Source organism: Danio rerio, chromosome 4 (assembly GCF_049306965.1).
Source record: "Danio rerio strain Tuebingen ecotype United States chromosome 4, GRCz12tu, whole genome shotgun sequence".
Lineage (NCBI taxonomy): Eukaryota > Metazoa > Chordata > Actinopteri > Cypriniformes > Danionidae > Danio > Danio rerio.
This window is the reverse complement of record NC_133179.1, coordinates 9,570,397-9,585,000: the sequence shown is the minus strand read 5'-3', so window position 1 is coordinate 9,585,000 and position 14,604 is coordinate 9,570,397. Positions and strand designations below refer to the sequence as shown.

The 14,604-nt window shown below is 32.9% G+C and overlaps 1 protein-coding gene across 1 annotated transcript in view; it reads right to left on the bottom strand.

Moving 5' to 3' along the window:
• samm50l (sorting and assembly machinery component 50 homolog, like) overlaps window positions 1–13,118 on the bottom strand; it is a 13,250-nt gene extending 132 nt beyond the window's left edge. The window contains exons 1-15 of the mRNA NM_001007343.2: window positions 12,985–13,118; window positions 12,663–12,773; window positions 11,571–11,672; window positions 11,155–11,242; window positions 9,661–9,767; window positions 8,984–9,114; window positions 8,817–8,904; window positions 6,861–6,989; window positions 6,709–6,780; window positions 5,965–6,051; window positions 4,463–4,533; window positions 3,744–3,811; window positions 3,517–3,663; window positions 2,711–2,852; window positions 1–546 (exon numbers count right to left, since the gene is read on the bottom strand). The exon at window positions 1–546 is cut by the window's left edge and continues 132 nt beyond it. Coding sequence (NP_001007344.2) covers window positions 501–546; window positions 2,711–2,852; window positions 3,517–3,663; window positions 3,744–3,811; window positions 4,463–4,533; window positions 5,965–6,051; window positions 6,709–6,780; window positions 6,861–6,989; window positions 8,817–8,904; window positions 8,984–9,114; window positions 9,661–9,767; window positions 11,155–11,242; window positions 11,571–11,672; window positions 12,663–12,773; window positions 12,985–13,005 — 1,410 coding nt within the window. The 5' untranslated portion in view covers window positions 13,006–13,118 and the 3' untranslated portion in view covers window positions 1–500. The remainder of the gene's footprint in view (window positions 547–2,710; window positions 2,853–3,516; window positions 3,664–3,743; window positions 3,812–4,462; window positions 4,534–5,964; window positions 6,052–6,708; window positions 6,781–6,860; window positions 6,990–8,816; window positions 8,905–8,983; window positions 9,115–9,660; window positions 9,768–11,154; window positions 11,243–11,570; window positions 11,673–12,662; window positions 12,774–12,984) is intronic.
• Between the last annotated feature and the right edge of the window lie 1,486 nt (window positions 13,119–14,604).

The window sequence follows — 14,604 nt, the reverse complement described above, 5'->3', positions numbered from 1 at the left end:
TAGTCACTGATTATTGGGTGAGTTTGAATCAATTCGTTAATCTAGTTTGGCATTAGAGGAGAGAACAGACGGAAACATAAATCACTACAGTTAAAAAGGTGCTTCGTTCATGTAATATGGCTATGCATCGTTTATTAATCTATTATTTACTCTCATACTTTACCCAAAACTGACACTGCACATTTCTTAACACTGACAAAGCATGTCTTATAAGGATGGACGGTGATGTGGGTTTAAATTTATCCTTTTTTTTTTGTTTCATCACTGGAAACCTAGCCTAGTTTAGACCCTTTCAGTACCTGAAGTCTCCTTGCAGAGTCAGATTTCAGACATCTTATTCAAACAGTGCAGGGAAACCTTCTGTTTTTTGTTTTACAGGGTAAAAAAACAAAACAAAGTGCTTTCTTGGTGTGCATGCAGGAGGGGTCTTCAATTAGTGTTCAACATCCAATACTATTACAAAAGTAGTATGTGCATCCCACAAACCCTTGCAGTTGCGATCACAGGAATCGAATGCCTGCTCCAAACTGCACCCCGTCACATATCCTGTCAGGATACAAAAAATATTGACCTGTTGTTGCTTATTTGTAGGTTTGGGGGAAAAAAGTATAATATAAAATAGAGGGTTTCTGCAGGTTTCATCAAGTCAAATTTAAGACTTTTTAAGACCATTTTAAGACCATTAAGAATGAAATCTTAGACTTATACAGAACTAATATTTTTTTTCTAATGGCTTGGTATTATTATATTATTATTGGGAAGTTTATTATTATAAGGAATCGTGTAATTGTTTTTAGGTTTTTTTTTCCATTAATAGGGAACTTAATTCGGGGAATTTGCTGTAAAAATGTCTTACAACTGTTATGAATTGTATCTCTGATATAAAAAAATATATAAAACATAAAATTGAGATTTTATTGAGATGTATGGTTGGACGCCAGCCCAATTTGAATAGCTTTATTGGGACAAAGCAAAAATAAAACCTGTTTAAAACCATTTAAGTCCTACAACACAATAGGTCAGTGAAGTTAAGACTCATTCATTCATTCATTTTCCTTCGGCTTACTCTCTTCATTAGAGGTCACCACAGCAGAATGTACCTCAAACTTATCCAGCATATGTTTTACACAGCGGATGCCCTTTCAGCTTTTAACCCAGTCCTGGGAAACACCTATACACTCTCAAATTCACACTCATACACTACGGCCAATTTAGTTTATTTAATTCACCTACAGTGCATGTCATTGGACTTTGGGGGAAACCAAAGCACCAGGAGGAAACCTGGAGGAAGAACATGCAAACTCCACAAAGAAATGACAACTGACCCAGCTGGGACTTGAACCAGCAACCTTCTTGCCGGGGGTCGCCAATTTGTGATTTTTTTAAGACCTAAAATTTATGTTTTGAAATTTAAGACATTTTAAGACACAGCGGACACCCTAAAATATAAAAGAAAGCCCACAGGTCATTTGAGAGCAGCATAATAATGAGAAATACAGCAAATAAGTAGTCCAAACATCAGAGAAAAGAAGAGTTTTTGGTGAAGAAAATAATTATTTGTTAACATGCATTTTAATGTATTTTACTGTAATATGTTTAGAGTTGAAAATGTGGTTTGAAGCATCAATAAAAGTGTAAGAACTTGTTTCATGCATTAGATCAAAAAGGGCTTAACCCTGTTCCTGGAGATCTACCTTCCTGCAGATTTCAGTTGCAACCCATATTAAACACACCTGCCTGTAATTTTCAAGTGCTGTTTAGGTCCAAATTAATTGGCTCAGGTGTGTTTGTCAAGGTTGGAGCTGAAATATGCCGCAATCACACTTGAGTTTGAGCATGTGAAATTCTGTTGTACGGCGCTGCGAAAAGATGCAGGATTAAACAAGGTGATTAGACATTTAAAAAAGCGAGCGATTGGTCCATATTTTAAATGTCTGTACAGAAAGGTCATGTTTTGATCTTCGATTGGTCTTACGCAGCCACATGATGCGATTTTGCAGGTTAGAGTTCACCAAGCTTGAACTTTCCAATTGCAGCAAACAGCGATACTTGTCGCATGAGCTTGCGCTTCCGGTCTGACGCATTCGTATGCGTATGAATGGAAGTCTATGGGAGGAAAAGTGCAGTGTGACCGCAGCTTTACCTAGAGGTTTCAAACAAGCCTGAAGGACTCGATTAGTTTGATCAGGTGTGTTTAATTAGGGTTAAAGCTAAAAGGAGAGCTGTGGCCCTCCAGGAGTTTGACACCTCAGAATTAGATGCATGTGTGTTATTTAATTATTCTTTGTGAGCAAAGATATTCTCTTTTTTACTATGATTTACAGATTATGATTTACTATGATTTAAAAGATAAATGTATTTAAAATGACTAATAATTAACATTCAGTAACATTAACTTATTTTCTTTAATATGTTTTAATAAGCATGTTTAATTTTTACATAAATGCTGAGACTGAGCATGAAATGTTATTTATATTTTTATACAAAATATTTAAAGCTTTAAAAGCACTTTTGTTATTAAAAGTACACAGCATTTAATATGTTTGTATTTAAAATTACTGCTTTATTTGATGCATTTCCCAAACCAAAATATGACGTCTTTTCTAATTTTTTTTAACAACAGCACAAGCATTATCAAATTCCAAACTGCCTTTATTTAATCAGCGATGTGATTAATCATGAATATGTTTAAATGCATGAGCATATGTACCTGTCTCCACTTTGGACGCCCATGGGGAAGCAATAATTGAGTTCAAGCCTAGCAATGTTTCCCAGTCGTAGAATAATTCCTGCGCCGTAAGACCAGCGGATGCACTCGGCTAACTTCTGCAGGTGTGCACGTGGTCCCTCTCCTACACAAACACAAAACCAAAAGGTAAAGTTAATACTACTGTGAATAGAAGGCTGAATTAAACATGAAAATGTTAAAATACTATTACTAAAGCAACGGTCTCGAACTCAATTCCTGGAGGGCAGTTTTGCTCCAACCCTAATCAAGCACAGCTGATCCAACTAATTAAGCTGTTCAAGACTACAAGAGACTATTAAGCAGGTGTGACTTGAAGGCGGTTGAAACTCAACTATGCAGAACTGCAGCCCTCCAGGAATTGAGGTTGAGACCGCTGTACTAAAGCTTCAACAAACAGCATCACCATGTGGACAAACGGCACATAAACTAACTGTCCACTTTATTAGGTACACCTGTTCAACTGCTCGTTAATACAAATGTTAATCAGCCAATTACATAGCAGTTACTCAATGTATTTGCAGGGTTGTCGAACTCAGTTCCTGGAGGGCCGCAGCACTGCACAGTTTAGTTCCAACCCTGCTTCAATACACTTACCTGGAGGTTTAAAACCATCCTGAAGGACTCAAGTAGTTTTATTAGGTGTGTTTAATTAGGGTTAAAGCTAAACTGTGCAGAGTTTCCTCCAGGAACTTGACATCTGCACATTAAAGCATTTAGAAGTGGTTAGAAAAGTGATTCGGCACAGTTTGTGACTAATGATTACTCACCGTAGTTGAGGTTGCATATGTTTCCAGCATTAAGGAAGAAGTGTGTCCTGAAGAGGTCTGCTAGTCCGCCCTTATTTGAGCGAAAGGGAAGCGGTGTGTAAAGGTGAAGCCCACCTGCCCAATATGCCTCACCACCCAGATAATCACCTGATCAGAGACCGGTTTCAAATTAGAAGCAAAATAATCATAAAGAAATATTAAATGTTATAAAAATATGTATGCAATACCTTCACTTTGGGGGCCTATACTGTACATGCCGAAACCTCTAACACTGGTTGGGCCGCCAAGGTAAAACCTGACAAATTAAATTGAAAAATAAACAAGTCATAAACAGTGTGGTCACACTTTACAATAAGGTTTCATTAGTTAATGGTAGGTAATGTGTTTACTAACATAACCCAAGCATGAACAATACTTGTAGAGCATGTATTAATCATAGTTCAACATTTTCTAATGCCTTATTAAAATACAAATGAATTCTTGTTAATATTAGAGAGCTACTAAGAACTAACAAAGAACAAATGCTGTAATAAATGTATTGTTCATCATGTGACCCTGTCAGCAAATGCATTATCTAACATTAACTAATACAACCTTATGTGAAGTATTACCAACAATGCACTAAAAATGATATAAACAGAAACTCTCTGGCTTTAAATCTGCTGTCAGCCAATCAGATACTTTTTTGAGAACATGATCACAGAAGGGATGAAAACATCTTGTTCTTAAGGGAAATGTTTAAAATTGCCTGCGTGTCCCTGCCAAATGGGTTTTTAATTGGGCACAGTGTGAATTTTACATTATAAAATGTTTCTTTAGATCAGTGACTTTATAAGATTGCTTCTTCTTTGCATATCCTGTATAATTATTCTATTATAAATGTATAATCAGTTATAATTATAAAGCAATGGTGCATCCGGCTGAAAGCAGACAGACAAATGCACACCTGTCAGCAATGGAGGTAGGCTGAGCCCCAAGAGGATAGATCATTCCTCCCCATAAAGACGCAGATAAAACCTGTAAGAGAAACACATTAGACATACTTTTTATTAAATGTCCAAAATACAGAGTTTTATTAACACTTGGTTGTATTAGTTAATGCATTTACTAACAAGGACAAATAATAAACAGTACATTTATTACAGTATTTGTTCATTGTTTGTTTATTTTAACTCACGGTGCATTAGCTAATGTAACAAGCATGAATTTGGATGTTAATAATGCATTAGTAAATGTTGAACTATGATTAATAAAGACAAGTATTGTTCATTATTAGTTCATGTTAGTAAATACATTAACTAATGAAATCTTATTGTTAAGTGCGACCAGATATTCTTTTATTCATAGTTTTCAGTCACACCATAGGTGTGGAAACCTGTTGGGCAAAACTTCGGTCAAGCCACAGTTCAGGCCTGTCAAGTTTCCATTTGTTTCAAACCACAAACATTTAGATCACCTCATAAAATAAGAACAAAGATGTGAAGAAATGGCAAGTTTTTGGCTACTTCAGCTAGACTTACTGCAGCATTTCAATCGCTGAAAATGTGGTGTAATGTATTAAAGTGTTCACCACAGCATAAAAAATCCAATGAAAATCCCGATGTTTCAAAATATAAATAAGTTAAAAATATATTATTATTTGGAATTAAGTGTTTAATCCAAGTCTTCTGAGGAAAAAAGCATTTAATATCATGAACAGATCTCATTTCAGCTTTCTGGCATGAGATTATTTTGCTTAACCCATCGGCAGATTATTTTGCTTGTTTTAAGGAAAAACTCACTTCATTTTGGCATATTATTTCTTAAAATAAGACCATGTTTTTTACCTGTCTATAAAATGCTTTTTAATTTTAGTATTTGTAGATATTTGGACTAGAAACATCACAAAAACTCTAAGAAGAAAAGCATTTTTTTTTGCAGTGTACTGTATTAGCATTGAAAAAGTTCAAGCGTACCTGCTTAACATATGAGAACCAATGAGGTTCATTCCGACATATCTCAAAGGACATCTGAGTTTCCATTAAAAACAATGTTAAGAATAGTTAAGGTATTAGTTAAAGGGATAGTTTGCTCAAAAAAAGACAATTCTGCCATCATTAATTCATCCTCCACTTGTTCCAACCCTGTTTGAGTTTCTTTCTTCTGTTGAATACACAGGAAGATATCCAGAAGTATGTTAATTTTGTTCCTACAATAGATGTCCATGGCTGCTTTTCCAGCGTTCTTCAGAATAGCGTGGTTTGTGTTTGACTGATGTAGTACATTAATCAAAGTTTAGAACCAATTGAGTGAGTAAATGAGGCAAATGTTCATTTTTGGGATCTCTTTAACATCACTGAAATTTTTTTGCCCTCCAAAGGATGCTTTTATTAATGGTGTGACATGAAATCTATGAACTGCAGTCCTTCTAAAGTAGAACAACAATATATGGTTATAAGGATTACGCACCGATCCCCAGATGAATTGTTTGTTAAGCTGCAGCTCGACGTCCTCTTTGAGAAAGTTGGCATCTCCACCGGTGTATCCTGCCAATTCCTAAACCAACAGAGAAAGCAAAACTATTGGTTAACAATGCTGTTAAACCTACTTCAGGCAGGAATGCAAAATTCAACAAAGTAATGTCAAGCGAAGACATAAGAAAAAGGCACTTTTACAGTCCAACCATAAATTATTCAGACTGACACCATTTAATTACTGAATATATGCTTTTAGCTAGTGGCTGCGGGACACTATAATTCATTTATGAAAGCGAGGATGACAAAATAAAGTAAACTGTGACATATTATAGGCAAAGAATCTTCATACTAAAACCAAATGGAAGCAAACAGGCTGCTGCAGTGTGTCTGGGGAACACCTGAAGTCATTGAGGTCTAACAAATTACTGATATTTGTCTGCATTTATTTATTTTATTTTGATTTTCATCCTTTGTTTTACCAGGATAGTCCCATTGAAATAAAAGATCTATTCTCCCTAAGTTTTACTTTAAAAAACATATAATAAAATATACCTAAGTAAATAAATATATACCATATGATAGATAGAAACTATATGTTTCTATGAAGATTAACTGACATGATCAAGATGAATTAGATCTGAGACAGTTTACCTGCATCTTTTATTGCCATGTTATAAACTATCAAGAGGAATACACTTTGATAATGTGAGAAATGTTGAAGCTTGAATCCACACACCTGGTTGATCCGCAGTAAGGCACCTTTTCGGGGCAAGATGGCAGAGTTTCTGGTGTCTACTACCATGGTGTGCTAGTGTGTGACAGGAAATCCATTAAATCCATCATTAGTCTAATAAACACTTTCAATTAGTGAAATGGAGTACATCTTACTGAAAGTGCAGATTTAAGAGTGTGGCCGCTCTCCTCTCTCACAGCGAAGGAGGCGCTGCGGGCCAAACATCCCAGTTCACGCCACACACCCTCCCATTTCAGAGTGTGATCGGTCATCCAGAGAGGAAACTGCAAGGCATTAAAGAAAAAGTTGATCCAAAAATTCACCCTTTCCAACCAGCAGCCATTGAATTCCATAATTTTATAATTAAAATATCATTAAAGTCAATGGTTAACGGTTTTACAATACTCCTCGAAATACCTTCTTATATGTTCAAAAGAAGAAAAGAAACTTAACAATAAGTATATTTAAGTTTTTTGGTGAACTATCCCTTTAGATCTTACATTATTAATGCTTTTTAAGTGAGTAGTTACAGTGTGAATTACAGGAGGGGTTGACCCCCTAAACAACACTCGATCCCTCCTGAAGGATGTCAAAACAAGTTGTAAGGGGGTATTTGCTTTAAACAGTGGAAAATAGAGTGCAATAATTTGTATTTTAATTAGTAACAATAACAAAAACACTTTAATATAGACAAATTGGACTGCCCTATAATGGTTTAAACCATGATTTTTGTACATCGGGTGAGCCTTCCAACCAAAAGTTTGTTTTTTTTAATCTACATATGTTTTTTTTTTTTTTTTTACTTTGAATCAAAATAGGCTGTCAAGAAAAAACAAATATATGTATAGAATCATCCTTGTAAAAAAGCCTAGATGCTGGTATAAACCTAATCCACAACAAATGCAAGATTTGATTGATGTTTTGAAAAATGTACATTTTATGGAGAAAATTACATGCAGTGTGCACAACCAAATATATATATATTTGTTGACTTATGGTTTAAATGAACTGCGTATATTACTCCCATTATAATGTTTTTCTTAATGTTTTTAAGAAATTAGCTAAAAACATTTCCTAATGTTTTTCTTCTATAGGATTTATTTTAACTGGTAACATTGTTCCCCCCCCCACCCTTTATTCTTTATTCTCTTTTTTCTGTATATAGTTTTGATTAGAATGATGTAAAATAAGGCAAAGGGATATGTTCGGTTGCTGTTATGAAGAAATTTGTATTTTCTCTTTGGTCCCTGATTGGGGAATTTAAACTGTAAAAGCTGTAAAAGTGACATATGACATATGTCTACTGATGCTGTAAACTCTCTCTTTTGACAATAAAAACTGAAATAAAAAAGAAATAACTAAAAAATAGGTTGTCTTTGTGAAACAGGTTTGCTGAAATCACCCATCAGAGTCAGAACTCAAGGTCAAACAATTTGCTAATTTTCCCCTCAAACCCCTGAAATCTTAAATAAATTTGATAGGTTTTGATAAACAAGTTTGAAACTGATAAATATTTAGTCATTTTATTAAATATATAAATTGTCTGCTCAGCACTGATAAAAAAATTCTATGTCTAGCTTAAAAAGATCAGACTTTCCCTTAGAACAGTGGTTCTCAAAGTGGGGGGGTCGGGTGGGATTGTAATTTTGGGGGTCGCAGGCTGAAAAGTTTGGGAACCCCTGGCTTAGAAAAAAAAACTAGGACATTGAACTTTAACAAGAAAGCAACAGTTAAACCCTGCCAAAGACAATACAGTTTATTTATTGTTTTCTTTTTTCTTTTATTTAGATATTTGTCCTTTCTTCTTTCCTTTTCTTTTTCCCCTTTACTATGTATTTAGTGTTTGATGTTAAAAACCTTTGTAAAAAATAAATGTGGAAAATTTTGTATCAGAACTCTTGTGCCAATGTAAAACAATTTAATAAAAAGAATGTAAAAAAAAAAAAAAAAAAAAAAAAAAATATATATATATATATATATATATATATATATATATATATATATATATATATATATATATATATATATATATATATATATATATATATATATATATATATATATTAATAGTCAATGTATAATTCCCACACTGGATGGAGTTGATATCTTACACTAAGTTCTGTAGAAACTCCCCTGTCCGTCTCTTTCAGAGAGCTCCAGGGAAACTGCCCAGTGACTTTGTACAGGTTCACAGTGAAGCTACACAAAGCAAAGATGTTGTTTATTATTTTTAATAATATATAATAATCTAACAGCATAAATCAAGCAGAAAACATACTTGCGTTCGAAGTATCCTGACTGTGGTTTGAAGAATGACAGGCCGTAGGACGTCTCTTTAGTTCCATAGGAAAACTGAAAGGTGAGCTTTTCTCCTCGGCCAAGCATGTTTGGAAGTTTAATCCCCAAGACCTGCAGAGGAACAAACATTCAGTAAAACAATGACAAGCCATGTGAAATAACACAGAAAACTAGATAACTAGATTTTATTTTCATTTTGGTAACACAATGCTTATTTTTTTTACATTAATTCATGCATAACTAACTCTAAGTAATAGGAAGCAATATCTTTTTACAGCATTTTTTTAAACAGTCTATTAATTACTGTTAAAAGATACAACTTTTGATCTTTTTTAGTGACTGGTAAGATGACTAACATTAAATGAGCTTAACAAATATTGCTTATGCTTTTAACGAATGCAGTGAAACATTAGAAAAGTAGCAGAGTTCGTTTTTTTTAATAATTTGTACACGTTATCTTCCACGATTTTATTCAGTACAAATTATGCATCAACAACACTGGTCTTAACCAAATATTAGGCAGTACTAATTATGTAAATCACTATAGGTCCACAATCCCTTATGTTTAATGTGAACACACAGCTTGTACTTGATAATTGTGGTTTTACACCTGGTTAGGAAGATGCAAGTGATTTATGCGGTTGTTATTTTTCTTACCATGCTGCCTTCATTGTTTCCAACCATGGTATTATAACTTCCAGTAAGTCGTTTAAGCTCAGTAACCTCAAACGTAACATCAAGTCCATTTGGCAAAGCGTCTGCTCCTAAAGAAGATCAGAAAAACAACTTAGGAAATGGAAACAACTCTGTAGCACCAATAAACTTTAAGTTTTTGCTCCAAAACTGCATGAACTTTTTACTATTCCTTTAAAAATAAGTGGATTCTATTGGTTATATATATATCAACTTTTTAATGGGTGTCTTCTGTCCGTCGTTTTAATAATGTACAATTATTTTGAGCCCAGTAAAATCAAATCAAACTAAACAGATTCTAAATATAGATTCTAAATATAACAAAGCATAACAATTGCACATGTTTTAAAACTGCATGAATTTCTTGCTACGGTTAAACAAAATTAAATATATTTTGAAGAATGCTGTAGCCAGGCAGCTGACGGGACCCACTGACTTTCATAGCAGAAAAAAAAATACTATATAAAGTAAGGGGAACTGTCAACTGCTATTAGCAAACATTCTTCAAAATACCTTCTTTTTTTTATTTAACAGTAAAAATAAATCGCCCCTTTTCTTTGAACTATTATTTTAAATCATAGTGGATTCCTATATAGATTACTTATTTAAAAAATCGTGCATTTAACTATTATGAAGTTTATGAAATTTCTAAACTTGTCTATCTTGTGTATATATATATATATATATATATATATATATATATATATATATATATATATATATATATATATATATATATATATATATATATAAATAAATCTACAGATATAATGCTGACAATTAAAGGCATGATCTTTGGACCCACTGGTCTTTCATTCTTTATGAGCATGTAAATGTGCTGCTTTAGGTTAATATTCTCCTGCATTGTGGTTTGCTTCAACCTTAAAAGTACAACATGTAAAGTTAGGGCCACACGATACTGAAACAAAAGTGACTTTAGTTTTTCTGCAACTATATATTGTGATTGGAATATAATTTCACAAGGCGACTATTTTGAAATAATTCTTAATTTTACATTGATTTAGCATGATTTTACTTGATGATTTTTTTAATGATCACTTAAACATACAAATATATAATAAAAAATAACCAAATCACAGATAAAAACAATAGGACATAAGATTACAAAAAATGAAATAAACAGCGCTTTATAGTGTTTGATGGAGTCTAACAGTACTAATGCACATAAATTCAATAATCCAATGTAAAATAACATAATATAGTCTTCATGCTAGTATAAATAATGAACACAATCTTTCTAAAAGTGGAAAACTTTTGAATTTCTTGAGCCCAATGGGTTTAAATTCACTTGAAATTGCTTGAGATCTAGCAATGTTACTATTGTAGATGAGCACATTGCCATATCAAAGTTAAAATGATATATACTGCAGCCCTAGTAGTAGTTAATTATGAATATTTGTAATTTAATCATACATGAAGATGTTAAGCATGCAGTACCTTCTGAAATGTCAATCACCACCTCCACGTCTCTGAATATGCCTAGACGGAGCAACCTCTGTCTGGCCTCATGGGATTTTCTCATCACCTGCGAAAAAGCTAGGTTTTTATAACATATCTGAATATTTCTGAATGGCAGATATCTGTGAGCCAATACAATGCTGAAACATGTCATGCTATTTAAACACAGCAAATACGACTAAGCCAGTAATCATTAGCCGTTTTCATTTATGAATATACAGACACTTTGTTTTAACAGAGCAAGATTTCATTGGTATGTATAATATGTCTGTAAAAACTTTTAAGGGAATTGTTGAAATTGCAAATAAACACTGATGATTGAATTGAATGATTTTGGTCAATCACTGCTGATAATAACTAGCCCTAATAAACACTGGCTTTGACGGCTCACTCACTTCAACCAGGTTCCTGGCGGTGAATACATCAGAGATTTCATAGCCCAAGTAATCCTCTTTAGTTCTGCCCAAGCCTTCAATGTTGACATGCTGAACAACAACCTAGATGAGAATAGAAAATTCAAAGTCTGAGACTGCAGATTTAACCTTCAAAGCCTTTAAATGTCACCTTAGGCTGTATAGAAGGGTCTTGAAAAATATCTAGTAAAATATTATTTACTGTTATCATGGCAAAGATAAAATAAATCAGTTATTAGAAATGAGTTATTAAAACTATTTTGATTAGAAATGTGTTGAAAAAAATCTGCTCTCCGGTAAACAGAAATTGGGGAAAAAGTAAACAGGGGGGCTAATAATCTTGACTTGAACTGTACACAATACATATGCATATAAAACAAACGACTTTGTGAAAAGAAAAAAGAATATGGGTGAAGTAATTTTCCATTGACATTCAGAGTACTTAAAAAAAAAAGTAAAAGTTCCAAATAAATGTTATTTTAAATGATAACATATTGTTGACAAGTGGTATGAAGGATATTATCAAACATTGATAACGCGGTTAAATATTTTTTCAAGGTTGAACCATACATAAGTCTTTTAATATGTCATGATCTGAATATTGTTTTTAGGTTTTTGTATATAATCTGTTACATCGTATGACATTTCAGTGGGTGTCTTCTGTCAGTCGTTTTTAATAATGCATGATTATTTTAAATCTAGTAGAAATTAAATAAAATCCAACAGGATGCATTGTAATACATGCAAAAAAAATTATTAAAAGCTGTATAAAACTTACCGATGTTTGAAAACCCCATTTTGCATTTATATTCATGAATTTCTGTACTTTGCCATGCATTAAAGCACAGTTGTATTTAAAAAGTTACACCAATATGGCATAGATTGAATAGATGGATATGAAAAACATATTTCCATGTTCTTCATGTCATTTACAGGATATAGCAAAACTAGAGTGCATGTCAAAACATTTTCATGTGGCACACTAAAACCACAGAACATATTCAAATATCACGTTTTTTTTTCAAGTGTTAAACCATTGTATAAGTTAGTCGGTAACCGTTTAAGTTAACTTACATCTTTATTTTCTAAAACCTCTTGCTTGGTTTCTTGCACCGCCTCCATCACTTCCATATCATCCGTGTTAACGCCCAGATCTCGTCCATACATGGGATAAGAGTCCATACTCTAAAAAACAAACAAACATGGCGGAATTTATTTATTGCACACAAGAATATACATAATAACAATAGCTGCACAAAGGCGTCCTGTTCATATAGCTTTAACAGTGTAACACACATAGAGACAACCAGCAATAGACCTGCACAGTAATTCTGAGCACAAGAGGTCACAAGCATAACAGGTATATTTCACCCTGAATCTTTTAGAAAACGTTTACCCGTGCGTGCACAGTCCCCATTGCCGTCGCAGTAATATCGTAAACGCGCTTGAGCAGCTTAGAAGATGGTAAGAAAGGAAAATATTGCACTATTATGAAGCTGTGAACCCAACCCTCTTCAAGGAGGACGCCATGACACGCGATGGCTTGGCGATCCTCAACAGCGATTGGCTGGAATGATGTGACGTCGTGAATTATGGGCGGGTCTTTAAGTTGTGCGTCGCCTTGCGTGTCATTTTGAGTTTTTGCGCTTTTATTTTTTGTTATTAAGGTTGAGCAGTGTATATTTGGCGTTTGTTTTCAGACACAGAAAAGTCTAAAATGGATGTCAGGAAATATACATGGAGCGTCACGCGTATTTCAGACTGGAGAGGCAAGGTTTGTTTGTTTGCCTGTCAACACACTACCGCAAAAATTGACTAATGCGTCAAAACAAGTGTTTTGGTGCATATGGGGTCACGTACAAAATATTTTTACTCACTAAAAAGACATTGCCATGTTGTTTTGGCTGTGGTCTATAGCTAACACCGTAGATATTTGATTGTTGTATTTATGAAATTGAAATATTTGATATCTGGACAAATCGACTATTGATATTTTGAAATTTTAATAATAGAAGTGTATATAAAGGGAGATATATATATATATATATATATATATATATCTCGAATTTTTTTTTCTTTTTTAAATATTTTCCAAATAATGTTTAACAGAGCAAATAAATTTTCACAGTATGTTTAATAATATTTTTTCTTTTGTAGAAAGCCTTATTTGTTTTAGTTTGGCTAGAATAAAAGCAGTTTTTAATTTTTTACACACCATTTTAGGGACAAAATTAATAACCCCTTTAAGCTATATTTTTTTCTCGATAATCTACAGAACAAACCACTGTTATACAATAACTTGCCTAATTACCCTAACCTGCCTAGATAACCTAATTAACCTAGTTAAGCCTTTAAATGTCACTTTAAGCTTTATAGAAGCGTCTTAAAAATATCTGGTAAAATATTATATACTGTTATTATGACAAAGATAAAATAAATCCATCTTCAGAAATAAATTAATAATATGTTTTGAAATGTGCTGAAGAAATCTTCTCTCCGTTAAACAGAAAATAGGGAAAAAATAAACAAGCGGTCTAATAATTCAGGGGGGGCTATATATATATATATATATATATATATATATATATATATATATATATATATATATATATATATATATATATATATATATATATATATATACTGTTTAATATATTAATACTGATCAAATACTCTTGATCAGGAATAATAATTAAATAAATGCATAATAATTATGAAGACAGACAATAGACATGTCAAGTGTCCCACTTGTGATTAAAGTTTCATAAGCATCTGCAATGTAACCTATAATGTAATGAGGGTATCTGCAAGTTTCTTATACTTACCTAGGCTTTATTTGATTTTAAAAATCATATTGTGGAACATATTTTCAATTTAACCTTTCAGGATTTGTATGAAAATGTTTTCTTTTACATGTAATTTATTCCTGTGATTCAATGCTACACTTTCTGCATCAATTTTTCAGTCTCCTGATCCTTCAAAACTTATAATTTGCTGCTAAAGAATCATTTTTGAT